The sequence below is a fragment of the Gadus chalcogrammus genome, chromosome 20 (assembly GCF_026213295.1).
Source record: "Gadus chalcogrammus isolate NIFS_2021 chromosome 20, NIFS_Gcha_1.0, whole genome shotgun sequence".
NCBI classification, from domain to species: Eukaryota; Metazoa; Chordata; class Actinopteri; order Gadiformes; family Gadidae; genus Gadus; species Gadus chalcogrammus.
In genome coordinates, this window is record NC_079431.1 from 14,089,641 (window position 1) to 14,114,068 (window position 24,428).

The window sequence follows — 24,428 nt, forward strand, 5'->3', positions numbered from 1 at the left end:
ACCAGACCAGACAACAAATATAAGCAATGGTGCTATTGGTATGTTTGTAATAATTTATTACTTTCGCCATTTACACATAATTTTTCCTTGTCCAATTTACACCGAGTTCAATAATGTTGACTTATTGGGGAACTTCAACATGTATTGTTAGATCTATAATTCTTTTCACATGAACAACACAGCAGTGCCTTACAGTTATACATTTCAATATATACACAAGATTTAATTTAACTTAAAATAGCTTCGTACAGCATAACAAGCACAAAATAACAAACACATTCGTACAATCCAAATCATACTTTCAGAATACTACAATAGTAAGTAGTCAGGGTTTTTTAACCCAATAACAGCAGACACCAGGTAAAGGTAAACATGACTAGTGAATTGTGTTAGGAATGATGTAAGCAGCTGGACTGAATGATGAAACTACAAAAGACGACGGCTCACTGTCTGAATGACTACAAGCAAGGCAGTAGCTTCATGCACCAGTTGCAGGAATACAGATAAATTCTTCAACCCATAAAACTTGGAATCTTAGATCTAATGAATGCTAAATCAAGGCCAATTAATCAAGAGCTTCATCAAGGGACTGTCTCTTTGGATGAGATCCCGGCATTGTCCAACAGTCAATGCCAGTTCCTCTGCTCTTTTCCTTCCAACAATTAAGAGAGATGTTTCTAGCTCTGATTTGTATTAGTTAATAAACCATAATAGCAAGTAACCAGTACGAGTGGCTCCCACCCCATCCCCAATAATCAACCCTGCACAGTTCACACAAAATAAATGAAAACACTAAACACAAACAACAGATTTTCACAAGAGGGATCTAAATGGACGGCTGGGGTGGGGATATTTCTGTTCTCAGTCCATCCGGATCTTCTGATTGGTCATGCGGTAGATGATGCTGTCGTAGCCGGGGTCCATGTTCCACATGACATAGGAGGTGGCGATAACAGCCAGCGCCAGGGCGATCATCAGCCACAGCACGATGTTGAACACCACGGCGTAGTTGAGGTTATATTTGTAGGCCAGGTTGAACGGGCTGTCTGGGTTACCCTAAACAATCACAAATAAATACAGAAAATGTTTAAGGAGAACCGTTAATAATGTGAACCATCGGATACTTCCATCCCAAAAATATATCGGTACAAGTGCATTCTTATTTAAGTGAACATGAACAGAACAAATCAAAAATAATTAAACTTACAATCTGCTTGGACTCCAAAATGGAGCGAGACTTCCTGGTCAAGGGAGCCTCAAACCTTTTCACAGTGACAACCTCCACCACAGCGCTGTTACCATAGAGACCGTAGACGTCCTCTGCAAACTGCAAAAGAAAACTAATTAGAATTCCAATGTATAAGAATGGGAATAAACCGATTCCCATTCATGGCACCGCTGGTGCGATGCCGACCCCGTAGGCAGTATTCCCAGACCTATGCCAACTCATAGTAGGGATGGGCAAAATGATTATTTTCCGGGAACTAGTTCTTTCAATTCAGTTCACTATAACGATTCGTTCGTTTGATTCGTTCGTTTAGATTCGTTCGTTACGTCAGATTACGTCATTTTTCAGGGAATCTCACAGGTGTCTGTCTGCCCTCCTCCCCGCGAGACGTCCCTGAGCATAATTTAAGCGACTTCTAGGCTCTACCCTGCGTGAAAATCGACAAGATATACTATATATTACAACCAAACGTCCCACCAATATTTATACCACTTGCTTACTCTCTATATGTCATTCATGGTTTTATATATTTTTTACTTTACATTTAATTCTTCATTATTCAGGCATTACAGAACTTTCATGGTCATAAATAAAAAATATGAACTGCAGTTTAATATCTTTGTTTGTTCTTGAATTGACGAAGAATGGAGGAAAGACTCCTGGGATTGGGAAATGCGTTTATCCAATAAACAGATGGAGGTCAAGTCTATTTTCGGAAATGTAGGGGGATATACGAGTGGCCCCACGTCGAATGGTATGACCCAAGATAAGTCAGACAGAGAAAGCGCGCAAATTCGAGGTACCACCTTGTCATTTGTTTACCCAGGTGCCATGGCAACACCATTGCTACCTCTCATTGGCTGAATCGTTGAGAACGTTGTAGACTCAATCGACATAAGGTCGCGGGGAGACGAAGCTCTGTTCGTTTGTTTATTTTATTTACGTGACCATATTTTTGTTTTATGTTAAAAAAAAAGAATCAAAGAACCATTCTTCTTGTTTTGGGGAACCAGTTCTTGTCGTTCACGTTCGGGATTCGTTCGTTGTGAACGAATCGGTCGCGACCAACTCATCCCTCCCAACTCATTCACTCCTACTTTCCAGTCCATAAAAAGCCACAAAAGCCTATCCGAGTGAAGAAGGGTTCTACAGCTGGCTTAGAGCTGGGTAATATTGACATATTTATTATTGCGATAATGTTGGGGAACTTTACAAAATATCACAATATGCTTCTGATTTCAAAACACCATTCGAGACAGTCTAAGATGGTCAAAACGTAAAAGTTGGATATGGATTTTTGCAATATTGTATCAAAGTAAAACTAGTTTTTCTTTGTCATTATTGCTTCAAATATCATATTCACTCCTTCTAAGGGCATATCTTCTAAATTCCTTTATACAATAAAAATGGGAATCACGATAAGTCTAACATGAAATTTCCTGACAATACAATATCATTCAAAGACGACCAAGGATGATATTGACCCACTGCCCAGCCCTAAGCGGACCCACCTTGATAAGGACGGAGGCCAGGATGGCAGTGGCGTCCCGATACTGCTGGGAGTCGGCTCCGTAGCGGCGGATCAGTTCCTCCAGGCCGGAAAGCTCCAGCGAGTACAGGTCGGGGGAATGGTCCTTGGCCAGGTGCCTGTGCCTCTGCAGCTGCAGACAGAGACGCAGGTATTAAGCCTATAGCACAATCTCTATGTTTTGTATCATTTCCTCTAAATAGCATGAAATGGTTTTTAACAGAGCAAAAATGTAGTGGGGCTATTTTTTTGGCTTGCTCTGTGTAAGACTTATGCCTATTAGGGCTGTCACTTTTTCCAAAAATGAAATTCGAACGAATTTCGAATGTCCATAATTAATTCGAATACATTCGAATACATTCGACCCCCACCCCCCCCCCCCCCCCCCCCCCATAGAACACGACACGATTTCTTGTGGAAATCACTTATACCTACTGAATTCATAACAGCACAGGATAAAAACACATCTTTGATAACACATTTGTAAACACAACAAGAGGAAGCTCCGACACACAAGTGCGGCTGTCTTTTACACATTAACAATAACTGCTCGGAGCGCGATATGCGGAGCGCATGTCGTCCATGGCACACACAGCCTATATAAACGAACAATCTGTGAGGCCGACCTCCAACACGGCATGCTGCTCTTTTTATTTCTTACGGAAAGAAAATTACAAGTAGTCTCGCAGCTCTCCGTTACCGTTGCAGCTGCTTCTGTCAGCCGTGCTGTATAAGTCCCCAAACAGGCTGCCCATCGCGCCCAGCGGACTTTTCTCCCTGTCGTGTGCGATCAGTGTCGGTCTCCGTTTCAGTTAGCTCGTGTGAGAGGCTTTCAGTCACGAGATGTTTCTGTGCAGGGGAAAGGTGGACTAACCGGGAGAAGCGGGGATCCAGGAGGGCCGCTTTATTGAGGAGAAGCCACTCGCCGCTCTCTTCTTTATAGCGCATTTTTACAGTTCGAATGGAGAATTACACTTCGAATTCTTCACCCCACCTTCGAACGAATATTCGAACTTCGAATAAAAAGTGACAGCCCTAATGCCTATTATGGTAGCGAATATCACACACACACACACGCACGCACGCACACGCACACGCACGCACACACACACGCGCACACACACACACCTTACCAGAGCAGTGATGTCATGCAGCACTTGGACCTCGGACAGGAAGAGCAGATCAGCCTGTACAAAAAATTAACCATGCATAGTTGTCATGGAAATGGCCAATCGCCAATATGAGCAGCTTTGCCAACTTTGTCGAAAGGTAAAAGAAAACTGTAAGGAACCAATTACACCTTACAGCAAACTTTGCTATGAGGGCTACACATGAGGATAATACCTATAATGTACCCGGGTGTGCTCACCAACTGTTACAACTTAATTTCACATGGATATTACGATCGGCATCAAGGGCCTGGAATATATAAACGAGGGGTTACATTGTCAAGCAAATAAGTCACTTAGTCTGTCGCCTGGGGGCCAAACGCATAAATAATGAACCTCTGCGTTGCGGCTGAGGGAGTTGAGTGGCAGGGAGGCGAGCACGGAGCCGTCCTGGGACAAGCGTGCACGGATCTGCTGCAGGGTGACTGGCAGCTCCTCGAACACAGCGTTCGCCTTGCCGAGCATGTACAGCCTCTGGAGCACGGAGGGGGCGGGAATAACATTACAGACATTAGCCGATCAATTCAAACCTTCGGCGTCAGTGTATAGTTGGTGTCGCTCGGTAGACTCACCTCCTCGCTGGGTGCCAGCTGCAGAACCACCGGGGTGTCCTCGGCGAACAGGGAGTGGACCGTCTCGGCGACGCTATCCAGAGTAAAGGGCACCGGCTGTGGGAGTTCGACGACAGCCATTAAGGCAGAAGATCCATAGCTTTCCGACGTCGCAACATAATGTGTGTGTGTTGGGGAAGAGCAGCAGTGTTGCATATGTGTACAGTGTTACAGTTCAGATTCAACATCAATGCGTGACTCACGTTCTCCAAGGGATAGGAGGCCACGCTCTGAGGCAGGGCCAGGCTGTCGGCCCCCCTCACCACCACCAGCACGTTAGCCCTGGGTCTCTGGAACAACGGACCAGCCTTCAGGCCTGGCCAAGACAGATCCTGTTACAAGGAACAAACAAATCAGTTGAAGCCATTTAATTTCCAGGGGTCAACTTCCACGTACAATTATCTCCTTGAATTATCTTGTCAAATAAATTCTCTGTTCTGAATATGGGAACGTAAAGTCGTACCTCCTTGACAGAGAAACCCATGGTTAGGGCCACCAGGTCTGGGATCTTCTCGCCAGAGATTGGCCAGTCTCCTTTCTGGAAGGACACATAATCCGGAGACTGTAGGATGGTTAGGCTATCCCCGTTGACGCCTGGAAAGGAAAGGTGAATGTGAAAAACTGATATTTTCACTTGCATTCGGTTTAGGTGTAGCAAAACTCTCAGCTTCATCCAGTTTCTGCTAACTACTAAAGAAAACAGAGTATTAGGCCAATATTTATCATTGGCTGAAGGAGAGAACCACAGGCTATTCGAGCCCTGTGGCCAGACAACTGTCTCCAAATTATACAATATACCTCTAAATAACATTCAAAGGGTCACTAGTTCTTATGATCACAACGGAGTTATCGTAAGACCATGAATAAGACGTCCTTATGAGCCATTCAGAGACGCTCACGACTACAGTCCCGTGATCCCCGTAAAGAGGAACCAGTGTGTCACATGACACACACAGCACTAATCTATCATACCGATGGTTACATAAATGCTTCGCTGGACAAAATACACTATTTACATTACAACCACTGAGTTTAACTGTATATTCAGCATTCAAGCTAACGAATTGATAAGAGCCAACGTTGAGTTCAATTCATTCTCCATGGTCATCGTCGGACCGTATCGAGCAGGTTAGCAGATGGTAAAACTGGCCGATCAGTATCAGTATTAGAACATAATCACACACGACTAAGCAAACATATCATTTTGGATTAAGCATTAAGAGTCTTAATCGGACGATGTATTTTTATTTATTGGCTAAAGCAAGCCAGCGACAGTCCACTGCCATTCACACATATGCTAGTCAATCGCAATAGACCCCCACTAAGATATACAGGACAGAAAATACAAAATAGTGACATGTAATGCATACGCGTCTTGATGAATATATTTACCAGCAATTATAACGAAGAGAGAGACCAACACAGCGGCAGATACAGCCTTCATCCTTGGAAACCTTCCGAGCGACATCTTTCCTCTTCCGACGATAATCAGCTGACCTGACGTCATCTGCGCCGCAAGGCGTCATGGGAGTATGCTCTTGCAAAGCGCCGATTTTGTTAATTTTTCTGAATATAAATACCGCTCGACATATACAAGGACAACATAAAAAGGACAATATAAAGTCAAAATACTGCATGAAAAGTAAATATCAAATCCGTTTAAGTGTCTTAAATCTGTCTGGCTAGAGTGGAACTATTCTGTAGACTCCGATGGGAATCTATCTCCGATGGGAATTCCACATTTAAAATTGCAGTATTTTAGACAAACCACAAAACCAACGCAAATAATTAAAAATGTGTGTAAATATGTTTGTAAATCCAATTCTAGCCCGGTACCATCTACTATAACGGAAGACTATGTAGGGTAACCCATGCTGTGTGTGTGTGTGTGTGTGTGTGTGTGTGTGTGTGTGTGTGTGTGTGTGTGTGTGTGTGTGTGTGTGTGTGTGTGTGTGTGTGTGTGTGTGTGTGTGTGTGTGTGTGTGTGTGTGTGTGTGTGTGTGTGAGCGCAAGAGGGAGACAGACCATTTTTTTGAGAGGCTCATAGGGCTGTGAAAAGCTTTCTGCTGGTCATCACTGCTTCAGCCTAACTCAGTTCAACTAGGCTAATCCATCTTCTGGACCTTCACACCGACTACAAACTGTTTGAATATAATTTATCCAGTTAGACACAAATTCATTATTTTAAGTTAACCTAATGCCGGCATGCAACAGCCATTACGACTATAATTAATGTAGAAGGTACAGAGGAATACCACCATGGCTATAAACCTACTCAAAATTATGCTAAAGGCCTTGACGCTTCAACTATCGACCTCCAACCAAACAAAGTCGTTGATGTAGGTCTTCGCAATACATAGACTTCCAATTTAAACTTGATCAAGTATTCATATAACATATTGCTGAAAGTAGAAAACTGTCCGAATGGCCGCATGGTACTTCAGATGTGAGTCCCTAGCGTCTTGGATCGCTTGTGGTGACCGAGGTATAAAATTATGCGGTTGCAAAAAATAAATAATAAACTCGATGACATCATTTGTAGAGGCATGAGTTAAATCCGCTGGAGGGCGCTGCAAACCACAGAAGCAAATGGGAGTTGGCCGTCTGCGGCAGTTAATTGAGCACCTACAATAACCTCGGTGTTCCGTTAGATGGCAACATTGGATAGGCGTCTGCACGGTGGCGTTCAAGGACGAAAAGATGGTTCGGTTGGTTGATAAAATGAATGTTAATTTCCTTTGAATAAATGGCCGAAAATCATCAGCAGCACACCCATTTCGTCTTGCAGTTGTATATTTATTTTAAAGCAACTTTTTTTGTAAAATATAAATACAAATGAGATATTTTAATTACAAAGTTAAAACAAAAAATGACACACCAAAAATTACTTTACTGCAATAGCCTCCCTGTTATATACAAGCTCTGTGCCGAAGAGTGAATATCAACATCTTAAAACTTTATTATACAACACATTTTGTAGTTTCCATGTTAAATTAGAGACTAAATTAAGGGCAAAATTTAAACATCGGTTAAAAAAACAAAACGATAGCCCCTGAGGCTCAAGCAAGCGCTACAGCGCTAAGGAGGGGGAAATACATCGTGTGCTTCCTATAAACACAAATGCCACATTCAACAGAACTGCCTCGGTAATCTATGCTGAACAGCAACATAAAGCACAACGTGCTGTGTCCTCACACTGTCTGTAAGTTTAGCTTCAGACATCTTCCATAAAATCTTTATCAGAGGAGTGATGAGAAACAAACAGAAAAAAACTCTTTTAGATGTATATATTTTTTATACATATATTAATCCACTTATAAAAATAAGACCGTTGTTAAGTTTCATAAGTCTGCATTTCCTCAATGCTCGCTTGCTGGAGGGAAATCTTTCAGCGGCTTCATCAGCCAGCCGTCCGTCTGTGTCTGTCTCTGTCTGTCCTTCAGTACAGCGCCCCGGCCCTGACCCCAGAGCAGGGGCCTGCAGCGCCACGGCAACGACGTGTAAGGCTATGAAATCATCCCTCCCCCTCTCAACCACCACCACCACCACCACCTCCACCGCCACCGCCACCGCCCACGATCGGCTCCCTCGGCAAACAGTCTCCCTACGGGGTCGGGGGTCACGAGGAGCCCAGCCGGCCGATGGTCTTGATCTTCTCCTTGAAGCGGTCCACCGAGGGCAGCTCCCAGCGGCCGTCCAGGCACTCCAGGGTGGAGCCCAGCAGGGCGGCCAGCTCGGCGCCGCCCTCCACCAGGTCCAGCAGCTCCTTGCTGTCGGGCTGGAAGGCGTCCAGCTCGTCGGGGCAGTTGAACAGCTGGGAGAGCGACGCCTGCCGGTAGAACTCCGCCTCCGCCACCGTCACCACCTCCAGGTGGGGGAAGGCCTGCCGGAAGCCCCGCGCCGACATGCGGAGCCGCCGCAGCACGTCCGACAGCAGCAGCCAGTTCCTGGGCCTGGGGGGCAGGGAGAAGGGGGGGGGGGGGGGGTCAGTACACGGCGCCCTGCGACACGATTTATGTGACATCGGCGCAGAGGGGCTATTGGACGAGGGTCACGGAGCGAGGCACTCACCCTTGGGATAGGGACACCTGGATGTTGTAGCAGGGCAGCAGGGGCCGGTCGGAGAACTCAAACTCAAACAGCTCCCGCTTGTCCTCCTCCTCGTCTTCCTCGTCCGGACCGGGAGGGTCCGCCAGGATGTCGAAGGCCCCGCCCTCCTCGCCGGCCTCTGTATGGGGGGGGGGGGGGGGGGGGGAACGACAAGGCACCGCGTGTTCTTTAGCCATCGCACCACACCAGACCTCCGTCGTAAAAAAGCTACAGTCATATCCTCAGCTGCTATTGTTTTGTTCCTTTTTACCGTGCCAGACGAGCCAATAGTCAAGCCTGTCGCCAGAGACCCAGTAAAATATCGCTTGCGCCTGGCGGTCCTATTTCTTTTTGTTGGACACACAAAAAATAAATCAAATCCGTTACTCACCGCACACAGCGCTGCCGTAGAACTCCCAATAAAGTCCCGGGTCGTCATCCGGCCGGCCCTGGAGATCAGCAAAATAATCTGCAGAGAGGGGGGAAGGACCAGGGCTTTTAGTGAAGACGGGAGCCAAGAGAATGTGTCAAGATCACAGTGACACCCAGGGGGAGGGGGCGGTGGGCGGTATTGTCGGCAGCGTCGGCAGAGAGGGAGCGGTGTCTGGAGGGGAGGGGGTGGGGGAGGGGGCGGTGGAACAAACACAGCAAATGTTTGGTGTGGGTCGGAGGGGTGGGAGGGTGCGTGGGGGGCCGGGGGGTGCCAGCGGCCGTACCATGGGGGAGGACTGTCTCCGCTGGGTTAGAGCTGGCTCAGTTTAGAGCCAGGCTGTGGACGCCTGCCAGAACCCCCCCTTCTCCCCCGTCCAAACACACACACACACACACACACACACAGGCTAACACATACACACACACACAGCCTGGAAACAAACAGGCGGAGGGAGCTGGCTAAGCACACATGGCGAGAGGCAGGCGCATTAGTCAGTGTGTGCTTCTGCTCGCACACGCACATGCACACTGCTCGCGCACGCACATGCACACACACACACACACACACACTCTCACAAGCGCACAAAAACATACGCAGAGGGAGAGAGAAGAAGGAGAGGGAGGGAGGGAGGGAGGGAGGGAGGGAGGGAGAGCGCTGGGCTCAGTGCCAGCGTCGAGGCGTGGGGCGTCTGGCGTGTGTTTGGAGGGATTAGCGGCCTCCAGATGAGTGGGACCAGGTGGAGGGAGGGCAGCAATCACTCTCTCTCTCTCTCCCCCCCCCCCCCCCCCCGCTCCCTCGTTCTGTCAATCCGACGAGGAGGGTAGCAGTTCATCGATCAGGCCGTCGTAGCCCTTTCAAAATTCCCCTCCACCGTCTGCCCATCCGTCTTCTTCTATAAATCCATCGCCGGCTTTAAACCCCCGCCTCCATTCGGCTCTTCCAAACCCCCACCCCCGTCCCCCGTCAGCCCCCCAGCCCCCCAGCAGCGAGGGCTGCGGGTGACGGGGTCTGAGCCGTTAGATGCGCGGGGGTTGTGGATGCGGCAGGGAGTGGTTGCTCCGATTCCGCTTCCTCCCACTGTGTGTGTGTTTCGCTCACAGACAAAAAAATCTGCCTGTAACCCCCTTACCACCAACATACACACACACACACACACACACACACACACACACACACACACACACACAACAAAACAACTTGGCAGCGGTTGCCTTGTGAAAACACAAAACTGTCCACAGACAAAAGCCTGCACGCAGCCACAGCTCAGAGCAGGCAAACACACATACACACACACACGCACACACGAGAGTCTGCTGCACGGAACCCATTTCCGCACGTACACTAAGCAAACACAGTTGCCGTTGCTAAGTAACCAGATAGAGGAGCTCAGAGGCAGCACGCAAGCCCCGGCTCCCCGTCTAACAGGTGGTCGGCCAGGGGTGGGCGGGGGGCATACAGACACGTCTTGTGGAAATTTGGAAGGCAGAGCAGTAGAGCGTTGGCGGTGGAGGGGGAGGGAGAGCAGTGGAGGGGGGGGGGCATTTAGCAGCAACAGGTTGTGGAGAGGTCACAGCAGCAGCAGGAGCCCGGCCAATCACCATGGACCAGAGGCAGGGAGAGGGGTACTGTGTGTGTGTGTGTGTGTGTGTGTGTGTGTGTGTGTGTGTGTGTGTGTGTGTGTGTGTGTGTGTGTGTGTGTGTGTGTGTGTGTGTGTGTGTGTGTGTGTGTGTGGTCGTCTCGTACCGATGAGGAAGCGCTCCATGTTGTCGCTGTGGGTCATCTTCAGCAGCCCGCGGCCGGAGTAGGTGGCCAGGGTGGGGTCGGCCCCGTAAGACAGCAGCACCCGCACCACGTCCAGGTGGTCGTTCTCCACAGCGTCGTGGATCGGTCTGCACACACACACACACACACACGTTAGCACCAAAAAGAGGGAAGCCATCCAGACGCTAAGGATCGTTCCGACCGATTCCTGTGTCCCCCGACGTGGGGCCAAGGCGAAGACTGCCATCAATGCCAAGAAGAAAATATATTAAAACAACAGAGCAGTCAAGGCTCCGGGTTCTCCCGAGCTACCTCTCGACCGGGGGGAGGGGGAAAGCGCCGTTGCTGGCAGGCGCAACGTGAAACCGGTGGGAGATATTTTGTTAGTGGCGTGATTGATGACGACGCCGGTGGCTGCTACGGGGGGGCCCGGCTTGTGTAGCCGAGACGGAAACGCCATCGTTCCACATCAACGTTAAATACAATTAAAAAGCATTCACTTTCCCCGCTCGCGAGATGGGATTAGTGTGTGTGCACGGTGCCTGCCTGTCTGTCGGTGTGCGTCTGTCTCCATTTGTGTGTGTGCTCTTCTGTCTCGGTGTGTGTGTTCGCGCGTCTGTCTCGGTGTGTGTGTGCACGTCTGTCTCGGCGTGTGTGTGTGCGCGCGTCTGCCTCGGTGTGTGTGTGTATGTGGTCGGGTCTGCCTCGGTGTGTGTGTGCCTTTCTCCGTTTGTGTGCATGCGTGCGTGTGCCTTTCTCCGTTTGTGTGCATGCGTGCGTGTGCATCTAACTCGGTGTGTGTGTGTGTGTGTGTGTGTGTGTGTGTGTGTGTGTGTGTGTGTGTGTGTGTGTGTGTGTGTGTGTGTGTGTGTGTGTGTGTGCTGTAACTCGGTGTGTGTGTGTGTGTGTGTGTGTGTGTGTGTGTGTGTGTGTGTGTGTGTGTGTGTGTGTGTGTGTGTGTGTGTGTGTGTGCGTGCGTGTCTACCTCGGTTTGTGTGCGTCTGTCTACCTCGGTGTGCGTGTGTATGTACGTGCCTCTCTGTGTGAGTGAGTGGAGGCGTACCTGGTGCCATCCTGGGCGCTGCAATTGATGTCCGCCCCGTGCTCCAGCAGATGCTGGACGATGGTGCGCCAGCCGCGGGCGCAGGCTTCGTGGAGCGCGCAGTAGCCCGCGTAGTCGCGGTGATTCACCTCACACACGCGGTTCTCCAGACAGTACAACACCACCTCCTAGAGGGAGAGCGAGGGCGGGAGAAAGAGAGAGAGAGAGGGAGGGAGGGAGGAGGAGGAAGAAGGAGTGGTGAGTCGACGCATGCGTTTCTGCAGGCCCCAAAAAAGACCACAACACCTCAAGACGGCGGGACACATACACAAATGGGTCTCGCCTTCACAGTTCATGAGAGAGAGAATAGCAGACCGAGGGTGTGCGGGGAGAGGTCAAAACATGGACACACACACACACACACACACACACACACACACACACACACACACACACACACACACACACACACACACACACACACACACACACACACACACACACACACACACACACACACACACACACACACGGCATCTGGCATCAAAACATAGCGTGGTGACTGCAAGTATGACTCAACTGTATTTAGTCTGCCAGATTCTGTTCATGTGTCTGGCTGCCCTGGCCTCTTGCGTGGGTGCTTGAAAGCGTCTTTTTGGTGTGTGCGTGTGTGTGGGGGGAAACGGAGCGGTCTGGTAGAGACCATCGGTGAGGTCAGGCATTATCACGAGTGCAGCGACCACCAGAGTTCGGAGGACACAGTGTAGGAAGAGCCAGTGTTTGGTGCCTGGTCTTTCAAGTGTGTGTGGCGTGCCGCGGTTTGGTGTCGTGTGGTGTGGGGAGATTGTATGCGTGAGAGAAAATAAAGCGTAGTGTATGAAAAGTTACCCAAGGTAAATGAGACACAGCTGGGTAGGGTTGAACCAACAAACACATAAACACACACATACTTTATTCCACAATTGACACACACACACACTCCAGAATGTCCAGCAAACAGTCCTTGGTAAATGGTGGGGTGGGAGGCGGGGGGGGTTTGCTCATCTGTACGTGGGGAATGACTCCAAACTTTCCATCTCTATGCTAATTCCAAACAGCTGTCTACGAGAAGATTGTTTAACGCCATACCATTCCTCCTTCTTCCAAGTAAGGGAAGGAAGGAAGGATGGAAGGAGGAAAGGAAGGAAGTATACAGACAGCAGACCACCAGAAAACCACGGTGAGTGACGAGGGGAGACAGAAAATAAGTGAAGGGCAACACCCAAGCAGATGACAGACGACCAAATTAGCCGGCGCCCTTCTCGCGCACAGGCGATAACAACACGGGAGAGAGCGAGAGAGCGAGAGACAGAGAGACGGAGCACAAGAGAGAGAGTGCGAGCGCAAGAGAGAGCGAGAGCTAGAGACAGAGAATGAGAGAGACACACGGAGTGCAAGCGAGAGAGCTAGAGACACATAGAGAGGGAGCAAGACACACAGAGCGCGAACGAGAGCGAGAGAGAGAGAGAGAGAGAGAGAGAGAGAGGCGATAATTCTGGTTTGTAACTGGTTTGTCAGCTCGTTGCCAGCGCTCCGTGTGTGTGTGTGCCTGCCGGAGAGCGATCCAGGAGCGCCGTGCCCCGGCGGCCCCCCCCCCGGGGGATTCCGCTCAGTGTGTACGGGTGTTTTTGTGGCATTTTTGTGTGCCCTCGCAAGCACACGTGTGGGTCTGAGAGACCGTCGTCATGGCCATAAAGGCAGCCTCGCGGCAGAGAGAGGCGTGCGTGTGCGTCAGTGTGCGTGTGTGGCTCCATACCGTGGAGGTTTTTATCGGCCTGTGAATGTGTGTGGCTGTGGAGGTGGGCTAGCGCTAAACCTCTGGAGCCGTGTTTAATATCGGTGGGAGAGAGCTGGGAGCTTAGCACGAGAGCCACGGCTTCCCGCCAGACACACATAAACAAACGCGTGCGTGCGCATGCACAAACACGCACGCACTCCTCCGCAGTAAAATGAGACAACCCCCGCCCATCGGACTCACGCCCTGCGTCCTCTAATCTCCCTCTCTAGAATGCTTCCCTTGCGCTCGACTGCAATCAATGCATCACTCAGACATTTAACCCCTTGCATTCCTGCTCTCGTCCTACACCCCAAACGGCTGCCGGGTGGGGCGGGTGCGTGCGACGATGCGTATCGCATGTATGGGTACGGGGCTTTCCCCTGCCTGCGAATTACAAGCATAACGACAAGCCGTGGCGGAGCGGCTCATTGGCGTCTCTGTGTGTGTGTGTGTGTGTGTGTGTGTGTGTGTGTGTGTGTGTGTGTGTGTGTGTGTGTGTGTGTGTGTGTGTGTGTGTGTGTGTGTGTGTGTGTGTGTGTGTGTGTCAGAAGCACAAGGCGTTCCAGGACAGACATTTCTCACAGCCTGACGAGTCGGACAAGGGCAAATTAAAAAAGAGACGCAGCACAGCCTTGGAGCGCGACCGGAGAGTTAATTAATCTGGACACCGGCTCGCATACCAACGGGAGGACGGCGGAGCGGCTCGCATGGGGGCTGGGGGGGGGGGGGCGGTGTTGGAGGAGGAGGGGTGGTGGAGGGGTGAGGGGGTTGGGGGAGGCGGAGGCGGAGGGGTGGGGGTGGAGGAGGGATGGTGAAGGGGTGATGGTGGTGGAGGGGTGGGGGCATCGTCAGTTAAACGATATGTATAATACATTGAGCATCAATGCTTTGGGTCCTGATCGATAATCCACTTAACATAACTGCACCCATCAGCTCTGTGCCTCGGTGGTGAGCTGAATCAATTCACCGTGGTGCGATTCAGGGACCAGAACTGCCAAGAGTTGGCTCCGCGCCATTGAACCGTTTCTCCCCTCTCCCCTTACACCGCCCGCGTGATTTTTTGCAAGGGTAGAAAATAGATGCGAGTCATGTCAGTGCATGAACTGGTTAATAACACAGAGCATGTCTTGGTTGGAGCTCTCAGAGGGCCGGGTAGGATGGCTATGGGGTAGGATGGGCGTAGGGGGTTGAGGGGTAGGTGGGTGAGGGGTAGGTGGGTGAGGGGTAGAGGGTGACGGGTAGAGGGTGAGGTGTAGGGGGTGAGGCGTAGGGGGTTGAGGGGTAGAGGGTGAGGGGTAGGGGTGCGAGGAGTGGGTGGGCGAGGGGTAGGTGGGCGAGACACTGTAGCAGAGATTACAAAGAAAGAGGAAAATGGAGGGGATGAAGACATCCACAGAATCCATGCTCATTACCATTTCAAATGCATCAAGCAGACGAGCAAGAACAGAATTTATATAAATATATATATGAGAGAGACTGACGCGATTACATGTGGAGGGGGGGGGGGCACGGCCCACAAATCTAAAACCAACATGAAATATGCAGAGTATCGAGCGCCGCGGTAACGGCAAAAGGACTGTGCATGTGTTCTAAGAAACATGCTTCTGTGTGTGTGTGTTTGTGTCTGTGTGTGGGTGTGTCTTTGTGTCTGCGTGTGTGCAGGTGTGGGAACGTAGGCGGCGACAGGAGTGGGTGTGGAGGAGGCAGCGTAGCAGATGGAGACCGAGGGTGTAGGCATGCCTGTGCGTGCACTTACTGGGTCACTATGACACTACGAAAGCTGTGTGTGTGCGTGTGCGTGTGTGAGTGCTTGTGTATGCTTGTATCTGGGCGTGTGTACGTGTACGTGTATGTGTGAGTGCTTGTGTACGTGTGTATCTGGGCATGTGTAAGTGTACGTGTGAACGTGTGTGTATGTTTGTGTGTGTGTATGTGTGTATATGTGTGTCCGAGGTCCTCATATCTCCCTGCCTATGTGCGATAAGCGCGAAGCTTGCGGCGCTAAGACAGCAGTGTGTGAGACTGTGTGTCTACGAGCACATAGAGCTGTGCGTGTGCATAAGTCAGTGTGTCATTGTATGCGTGTCACTGTTGTGTAAGCGTGTGCTGCATGTGTATGCGTGGTGACTTGTGTTTGTTTCTGTAGAGAGAGACAGAGAGACCGAGAGAGAGCGAGAGGAGAGTGTCTGTGTGTGTATATGTGAGAATGTGTGTGCCTGTGTTTCCCTGCATGTGTGCGCCTGTATGTGTGTGTGCGTCTGTATGTGTGTGTGCGCCTGTATGTGTGTGTGCGCCTGTATGTGTGCGTATGTGCCTGTGTGTGTGTGTGTGTGTGTGTGTGTGTGTGTGTGTGGATGTGTGCCCCAGGGGTCTGCCCCAGGCTTATCACACACAGGCAGTGAGAGACACGCTTCCTGAGAGAGAATGAGGGGGTGGGGGGGTGCAAGCGAGAGAGCGAGAGGAGGGAGAAAAGGGAGGGAGAGAGAGCTGAAGCGAGACTTCTAGAGAGAGGGAGAGGGCGAATGAGAGCGAGCGAGTGAAGGGGGAGGAGAAAACCTGAGACTACACAAACAAGGCGCTGACCGCTGCGCAAACAACCCCCCCCCCCCCCCACCACCAATCCCCCACCCCCACACATGGAGAAAAGGAAGGGAAAAATGCGGGAGGGAAAAAATGGGAGAGAGAGGGGGGGGGAAAAAACGTTGGGAAGAGACGCATAAATCAGAGAGAGGAGTCGGCTTCTCTCCAGCACGGCTGACTGAACTCCGGTGCTGCGCTGCACCCCTGCGTGTGCGTGTGTGTCTTTGTGTAGGTGTACAAGCACATACGCCTGTGTGTGCCTGTGTGTGTGAGTGCATGCGCGTGTGTGCGTGTGTCTGCCTGCTTTTGCGTGTGCCGGCAAGCAGGAATGCCTGATTTCCTGTGCGTGCGTCTGTCTGTGTACGTTCATGTGTGTGTGCGCGCGCATCAGTGTTTGCCTGTGTGTGCGCGTTCGCGACGTGCGAGCCTGTGTGAGGAGAAAAATAAAATAAAAAAAAAGAAGCAGCGCTGCCACGGCTAACCACAGTCACCACGGCACATTAGAGGGCCATTAGAACACCATTATACTCCCATTGCTTACCTCTCATTCACACACACGCTTTCGCGCACACACTCTCCCTCTCGCACACACACCGCATTATCACACAGCGCTACAAACCCACGGCCGTAGTGCACTCCGTAATGAGCAACAACGACACACCTATCTGGTCGTTAGAAGCAGAGCCCAGCGTGGGTGATCATGTTTCCAATGACACACACACACACACACACACACACACGCACACGCACACGCACACACACACCAAAGCAAGGACAGCCAGTGTCCACTAGGAGCGGGAGAAGCCGTGGAAACCTGCCGAACCGATGCGTCAGTGAGTAGTGTCTGTCAAAAACATGGAACGTGGCGGTGGAACCATGAACGTGAGTCCAACCCCCGGAGACACGCGCAGCGGGTGAGGGGACACCGGGGGGCCAGGGTAGTCAGGCTGATTAAAAGCAGTCAAAGCACCGGCAGCTGTGATAGCGAGACAGAAGAAATTAAGGAAATATAGCAAGGCCTGTGTGCGTGTGTGTGTGTCAAGACTATATGATGATGGGAGCGAGTGAATGAACGAACGAACAGTGGCTCCAAACAAAGAAGGAGAGAGAGAAAGGAAGAGAGCGAGAAAGAAACCTCCCAATGCTGGAGAGGCACCAAAGCATCCGTCTCCGTCTAACGATCCCACCCATCACTCGCGCTGCCTGCCCGTGTGCGCGCACACACACGCACGTGCACGTCTTTCTGTGTGTGCGTTTGTCACACACTGCCTCACAGAAAATTAATGAGATGCGAAACAGCGGAGCACAGCAGAGGGAGGGAGGGAGGGAGGGAGGGAGGGAGGGAGGGAGGGAGGGAGGGAGGTGTGTGTGTGCGTGTGTGTGTGTGGCTAGCGACAATCTGAGTCACAAAGAGAGGAAGAGAGGAGAGCGCTGAGAGGAAAGAGGGGGGAAGGGAGGGAACGGAAACCAGGGGGAGAGCGAGAGAGAGAGAGAGAGACCAAGGGAGAGAGGGTGAAGAGAGACCGCCAGCGCAAAAGTGAAAAGGAGAAGAGGGAGAGCAAGAAAGAGAGAAGAAAAGGACAGATGGGAGTGAGCCTGGAACGGAGGGAGCAGTTAAAAAAAAATGTAATGAAATAAATAACATCGAGGCAACGCTTGCCAGATCCCCGTGGCAGGAACAAAGGATTTTGAGAAAGGAGTCAGGTGCAAGCAGCAGTAGGAGTGAGGGATGAAAGAGAGAGACAGACAGGAGAGAGAGAAAGACAGGAGAGAGAAAGACAGGAGAAGGGACTGAGACTGGAGAGATAAAAAGAGACAGACGGAGAGAAAGACATGAGAGAGGGAGCGAAAGAGACGGACAGAAAGACAGATAGGAGAGAGAGCCCGGAGAGAGAGGGAGAAAGAGACGGCCATAGAGACAGACAGACAGAGAGACAGAGACAGCTAAAACAGCAGCAGCAGCAGCACTGTGAAGGCAGCAGCGCGCGGAGCGCCGAGTCCTCACCTCGTAGCCGAGCCGCGCCGCTCTCTGCAGCAGGGTCTCGCCGGCGTTCTTGTTCACGATCAGACGCCGTGCCTCCGGCGGAACGGGCCGCACGGCGGGGGGCTCGGCGGCGGAGGGCCTGCGCGGCGGCCCCGCTCCCTCGGCAGGGGCGGCCCCCCTGGCGGTGGCCTGGGGCTGTGGGGGGGGCGGCGGGGCCGGGCAGCCGGGGGAGCAGGGCTTGACCGGAGAGCCAGGGTAATGATCGGGAGAGGCGGCGCTCCTCCTGGCGGCGCTGCGCTGCTCGCTTGACTGAGGAGAGAGAGAGAGAAAGAGAAGGAGAGAGAGAGAGAGAGAGAAGAGAGCAGGAGAAAGAGAGAAAGAAAGAGAGAGAAAGAGAGAGAAAGAGAAAGAGAAAGAGAAAGAGAAAGAGAAAGAGAGAGAGAGAGAGAGAGAGAGAGAGAGAGAGAGAGAGAGAGGGGAAAAAGGACGGAGTGTAAAACACCAGTATGACACACATTCCGCACCATAAACGCTTGTGTGCCCGCCTCCCCTCTGGCTCGCACACACACATGCATGCAGGCACATTAAACAAACAACCCGGCCTTGACTCACACTAGCAAACACACACACACACACACACACACACACACACAACGGTGCGTAGGATCTCCACGCACACCAGAAATTCCTTAAAAAACCTGCATGCGGCGACACAGCGATGAAAGCCACGCACCAACACAGAACGGCAGGCGCGAGGCCACACACGCACACACACCATATACACAAATTGTTCCCCAGCCTAAACACTGCAGGTTGGCATGTCACTTCTCTTTAAACACTAAACCATGACCAAAGGGAACTCGTGGAGAGCGCGTGTGCGTGCGCGTGTGCGTGCGTGCCCTCTCAGAGGTATTCCACATGGGAGCAGCTGTCAGCCTGAGAAGGAGCGAGGGAGGAGAGCAGCGCGGGCGTAAAACAACAAGCTTCTCTTCTTTTTTTGCCCCTCTCAATTTTTTTTTCCCTGTGCTGTCTTTTTTTTCCCTCTCTTCATCTTTTGAACTCCGGCGCTTCAGACGCTCGACCGCGGCTGCCACATTCCACACTGTGAATCAAAGTGTGTGTGTGTGTGTGTGTGTGTGTGTGTGTGTGTGTGTGTGTGTGTGTGTGTGTGTGTGTGTGTGTGTGTGTGTGTGTGTGTGTGTGTGTGTGTGTGTGTGTGTGTGTGTGTGTGTGTGTGTGTGTGTGTGATCACCGCCATAAAATGTGTAATTGCCTCTGGGCTGCCTTGTTATGTTAAAAAAAAGGAAAATAGACAAACCAACAACAAGCAGGCAGCAATGGATGACGGCACTTGACGACAAACAAAGCGACACAGGGTTCGACCATTGGGGACAGAGGGACGCACAAACACACACAGTCCACAGGGAGCTACCGAGGGCAGAACGAGGTCAAAGCTCCCGCAGCCCTCTAAACATTGTAAACATACTTCCTTCCTCCTCCCACGCATACTCCCCCCCCCCTCCCTCCCCTCCTCCCAGCTGCATAATCAGAGGCGGCAGCAGGAATGTTGAAAGGAACGCCGGAGCCACTCAACCGCCAGACCGCCGCCAGCCTGCCGAGAACAATTCCCAGGACCCAGCCCCCAGCACCCACCTTGTTGTTGCCGTCGTCGTCGTCCACCGCGGCCCCCGGGTCGCTGGCGCAGCGAGGGCCGGTGGGCGTGGCCTCCCCCCGGCGCCGCTCCCTCTGGCTGGTGTGCTTGGTCTTGCAGGGGCGCTTGCCCTTGGGCTTGTCCACGTCGCTGTGGCGACGGGGCTTGGCGGCGACGGGGTCCCCGGCACCCAGGTGGTCCGAGGAGGCGGGCGAGGGGGGCGCCCTCCTGACGTCCCGGGGCCCGCACGGCCGGTCCCCGGCGACGGGCGCAAGCGGGGGCTCTCGGTCCTTGGGCTGGCCGGGAGGGGGGAGGGCGGGGGCGACGGGGCCGCCTGCGGTGGTGAGGGGGGGGGGGGGGGGAGAGAGAGAGGGAAGAGGGGGTGAGTCACCGAGGGTGTGAGAGTGCAGGGGGAGGTGGGAGCGGTGTTGCAAGGCCGTCTCCCGGCCCCTGTTGGTTTATTAATGAGCGCAGAGAACTGTCGGCACAGCGGGCCTGCTCGCGCAGGAGAGAGGCAGGGAAAAATACGACAGGAAAAGAAGAAAAAAAAAAAAAGGTGGAGGGAGAAAAAAAATAGAAAAAGGATTCACACGAACACAGACGCGCTGAGACAGACTCGCACCTGCATCGTCCCCCTCCACACACACACACACACACACACACACACACACACACACACACACACACACACACACACACACACACACACACACACACACACACACACACACACACACACACACACACACACACACACACACACCGAGAGCAGCAAGGACACTCCTATGAGTAATATCCTTTAACAAGCGCGGCTCGTCTGGCTCCAGCCTCTAACGTTACACGTTTGCACTGGAAATGCCAAATTGCCCTTGAGCCCGCAATGTCAAAATGGCGTTGAGGAAATGAACGCGTCAACCCGTTGGGTTGCTGTGCTTCTCTAAGACCTAGTCAAAGCGGAAAACCTAATGATCCGTCAACGTGACCTGCATTACCGTACATCCCATGCTTCCGCTTGCTGAGGCCAAAACATAAACAGCCGCGTGCATCCATAAGGCTTGTGCCAAGGCGATGATATTTATTAAATTAATTAATGAATAAAGTGAGAGGCATGAAAAGGAAAGCGGGCCAGACTAACAATCCAGTCATGTGGTTTCTGCGGAATCATAAAAAACCAAACCTCCCCACTTCCTTTAATCTTTCTCTCCTGCTCTTAATTTCCTTCCTGTCGTTTGTGCGTCTCGCCCGCTACCTCAATGTGCGCACATGACGAAGGGAAAGCCCTGGCTCTAATCAGCGCGCCCCCACTGCCTTTCTCTCTCTCTGTCTGACTGCATCTTTCACTCCGACTCTCGGTTGTCTTTTACTTTGGGGAAAACAGCATTGATCCCACATTAGTCGAGAGTACAACCGCCCAAATGCATCTCCTCCCCAGCCACACCTAGCCTCTGTTTGCACTAGCTTTCGTCCGCATCTCTCTGAGAACCGCCAAGACAAATACAAAAAACTAAAAACAAAAAGCTTGGCATCACAAAGAGGGGGTCTTCAAAAAGGCCTCTTCTTCCCTGACGCCTCTTAAGGAGGCTATCGGGTGGGGGGCACTTCCTCTCTCTCTCTCCCTTACCGTAAGACGACCTCTCGCAGCCCCACTTCCTGTGGATCTCCGCTCTCTGCGCCGCCGCTGCCGCCGCCGCCTTGTCCTCAGGGCCGCCGGGTCGGGCCCTCCTCTCCCAGGGGCTGGGGGCCTGGCCCGACATGCGGGGATGGGGGTGGGGCTGGGGCCACGCCCTCTCCTGCTTGATGTCGGGCCGGTCGGGCGAGGCAGCGCCGAGGGCGTTGGGCTTGCTGAGCCTCAGCCCCTTCAGCTCGATGCACACCTTCAGCTTCCTCACGTCCTCGTCCTCTTCCTCCTCCTCCTCGTCGGGGGGGAAGGCCGGCCGGTGGTCGTCTGGGGGGACACAGGACCAGACGTTAGCCAGCGTGGAACACACTCACGCGCACTCGTTAGCTTGCGGCGGAGACACGACAGCATTTCTACCCCGGGGAGGATCTCTGCTCTCCCCACACACAACCTGAAATCTAGAGTCAGTAGATGATTTAGAAAGATGAGAAAGGGGGCAATAGTGGCTGCACATGGACGCAGACACACGTGTGCACATGAGAGGGGCCCTGAGAGAGGTTCAGAAACAGAAGGATGGGGGTTAGGAAAAACTGTTCACCCCCCTCAAAGTCACGGGGGACGGGGTTTCCACCCTGCGAGTGCCAGGAGAGCAATTGCTCATGCAAGGAAAAAGGGAAGAAAGAAAAAAAAACGGTACAAATAAAAAAATAAAACAGATGAAGGAAGAAAGAACAGAGATAAAAAGAGAAGAAAAGAGCCGCTTTGAAGAGGGCGAGCAAGCATAGCGGAGGAACGGCAGCTGTGTAACGGGGGGGGGGGGGATGGGGACCAAAAAAAATAAAAAAGAGCGAGAGAGCAAGAGCGACAGCGAGAGAGAGAGAGACTGTCCCTCGGCCGCTCTACTCTGTCTGTTGCACACGCTGCGCTTTAAGACAGGATTAAAGACTGCTCTCCTGTGGGCTGGCTGCCACACAGAGCGGGAGACGGGGCCGGCGGAGGGGGGGAGGGAGGGGGACCGGGGGTGGGAGAGGGGGACCGGAGGTGGGAGGGAGGGCGAGGGGGGAGGGCTGCGGCTGACATGCTTTAGGTTGGGATTGATTAGAAAAAGGAGAGCCGCGGCAGGAATGGGATGACGAAAAACTTTACCGGGAATGAGCGGCGGAACCAGGATTCAGTGAAATGGGAACGGAGGGTGGGAGGAGGGGGGGGGGCAGAGGGGAGTAGAGCCAGAGCAAAAGAGAGAGAGAGAGAGCAATAGAGAGAGAGCGCACGTGGATAGAGAGATAAAGAGAGGGGGGAAAACGCCTCCATTGAAAGGGGAGCCGGGTATTGAAAACACGGCGCTTGCGTTTCTCTCACCAGTACAAAGCTTGGCTCTCTTCTCTGGGTGGGACGTCCTGTCCCGCTCCCCCCGCGCCTCCCCCTCCGCCTCCTGCGGCCTCTGCTCCCCGGCCTCGGGGCAAAGGGGCCGCTTCCTGGCGGGCCCCACGCCGGGGGGAGCGCCCCGCTCCACGAGGTGCCCATTAGCCGGTGCCAAGGTGGGGGGCACGCCGTGTCCGATGTCGGCCTCCCGCGCACCTTTCCTGGCCCCGTCCGCCGGGCCCTGCCCTCCCAGCAGGGGTTCCCGGAGGGCCCCGCCGCAGCGCTGCAGAACCGGGACCCGGTTGTTGCCGTAGGCCGGCCGTACCCCTGCGGAGAAGGGGAGGGAGAGGGGGGAGATGAAAGCAACAGAGTCAGACATGCAGAACGGCTGGCAGCCAAACACAGAGAGCTGGAGGGAGGAGAGGGAGGGGAGGGGGGAGGGAGCGAGTTAGACAGAAAAACAAGGGAAGTGGGGATAAGGGGGATGTGGGGGGGGGGGGGGGATACCAGTCAAACACCAGCCAGCTTTTATTCCCCTTTAAAGACAGGCCGTAAAAGTTTGATGGGGTAAAGACTTTTTAATCTGATGTGAGCCGAGCCAGGCCGCCAGGCCGCGGCCGCGCCAGACACTCCCGCTTCCCGGGGAGCGCGGGGGAGGGGAGAGATTAAACGCCTTGCGCACGTCACCGCCCCCCCCCCACCCCCCCCCGGTGGCCCCCTGTCCTCCCCCAGTGGCCTGACCGCACCACGCCCTTCTCACACAGAGCGTGACTCGCACCCCCCCCGCCCCATCCCCCCCCCCCCCCCCCCCCCCTCTCTCTCTCTCTCTCTCCCTCCCTCTTTCCCACCCGCCCACCCACCCCTCTCCCTCCTCCCTCTTCTCTCTCGCTCTCTCCGTGCCATAATTAGGCTCACACGTCAGCCCCAGCCTCGGCCCAACACACAGCTGGGCTCCTCGCCAACATAAGTAACCCCCTCCCCCCTCCTTCCTTCTTTCCGTAGCGCTCTCCCATCCGCTCTTTCACTCGCTGACTCTCTCTCCCCTGCTCTCGGCTCCGCCGTACCGTCGGGGCCTCCCTCCCTCTCCTCCTCATCCACCTCTTTCCCCCTCTCCACTCCTCTTTTTCTTTCCCTCTACCCTGGTTTTTTCTCCTCCTCCCTCCATCTCTCACTCCCTCTTTATTTCTCATTCTCTCCCTGTTCCCCTCGCTGTCTCTCTCTCTCTCTCACTCTCCTTCCTTAGATACGAACAAAAGGCTTCTACAAAAACAAAAATCCCTCGCTCGCTCGCTGTGTGTTGTGTACGCTTATCCGTGTGTGTGTGTGTGTGTGCGTGCGTGCGTGTGCGGAAGGGGGGGTGGGGGGCTAATGTGTTTTGAGACCAACTTGCCTCAGCATTTGCAGCAAGCGTGCACAAACCATTGTCTGTTTCTATGTCCTTTACTGTGTGCTCACTTGTGTGTGTATGTGCTTGTGAGTGTGCTTGAGTGTGTGCGGCCGTGTGCTCGTGTTCGTGTGTGCTCTTGTGTGTGTGTTCTTGTGTATGTGTGTGTGC

At 52.7% G+C, this 24,428-nt stretch overlaps 2 protein-coding genes across 4 annotated transcripts in view; both read right to left on the bottom strand.

Moving 5' to 3' along the window:
- Positions 1-12: 12 nt before the first annotated feature.
- atp6ap2 (ATPase H+ transporting accessory protein 2) lies at positions 13-6,058 on the bottom strand. Its single transcript, XM_056579146.1, has 9 exons — positions 5,929-6,058; positions 5,000-5,130; positions 4,740-4,868; positions 4,498-4,593; positions 4,262-4,399; positions 3,890-3,943; positions 2,740-2,889; positions 1,208-1,327; positions 13-1,056 (listed from the first exon to the last, which is right to left on the bottom strand). The coding sequence occupies exons 1-9, from the start codon at positions 6,041-6,043 to the stop codon at positions 862-864; spliced, it is 1,128 nt and encodes a 375-aa protein (XP_056435121.1). The 5' UTR covers positions 6,044-6,058; the 3' UTR covers positions 13-861.
- Positions 6,059-8,113: 2,055 nt separating this feature from the next.
- The window catches only part of bcor (BCL6 corepressor), a 30,924-nt gene continuing 14,609 nt past the window's right edge, over positions 8,114-24,428 (bottom strand). For all 3 annotated transcript variants that reach the window (XM_056579140.1, XM_056579139.1, XM_056579138.1), the window contains exons 6-14: positions 22,871-23,200; positions 21,515-21,838; positions 19,896-20,227; positions 18,264-18,551; positions 11,884-12,050; positions 10,803-10,948; positions 9,017-9,094; positions 8,608-8,764; positions 8,114-8,489 (exon numbers count right to left, since the gene is read on the bottom strand). In XM_056579140.1, coding sequence (XP_056435115.1) covers positions 8,156-8,489; positions 8,608-8,764; positions 9,017-9,094; positions 10,803-10,948; positions 11,884-12,050; positions 18,264-18,551; positions 19,896-20,227; positions 21,515-21,838; positions 22,871-23,200 — 2,156 coding nt within the window. In that variant the 3' untranslated portion in view covers positions 8,114-8,155. The remainder of the gene's footprint in view (positions 8,490-8,607; positions 8,765-9,016; positions 9,095-10,802; positions 10,949-11,883; positions 12,051-18,263; positions 18,552-19,895; positions 20,228-21,514; positions 21,839-22,870; positions 23,201-24,428) is intronic.

What these genes read in the sequence shown, in the direction of transcription:
- atp6ap2 (XM_056579146.1), bottom strand. Translation starts at nt 6,043, where the DNA reads ATGACGTCAGGTCAGCTGATTATCGTCGGAAGAGGAAAGATGTCGCTC. An exon ending in CCTCCTATCCCTTGGAGAAC is followed by an intron (nt 4,594 to 4,739) that starts GTGAGTCACGCA and finishes GAACTCCCACAG; the next exon opens with CCGGTGCCCTTTACTCTGGA. An exon ending in AGCTGGCACCCAGCGAGGAG is followed by an intron (nt 4,400 to 4,497) that starts GTGAGTCTACCG and finishes TCCGTGCTCCAG; the next exon opens with AGGCTGTACATGCTCGGCAA.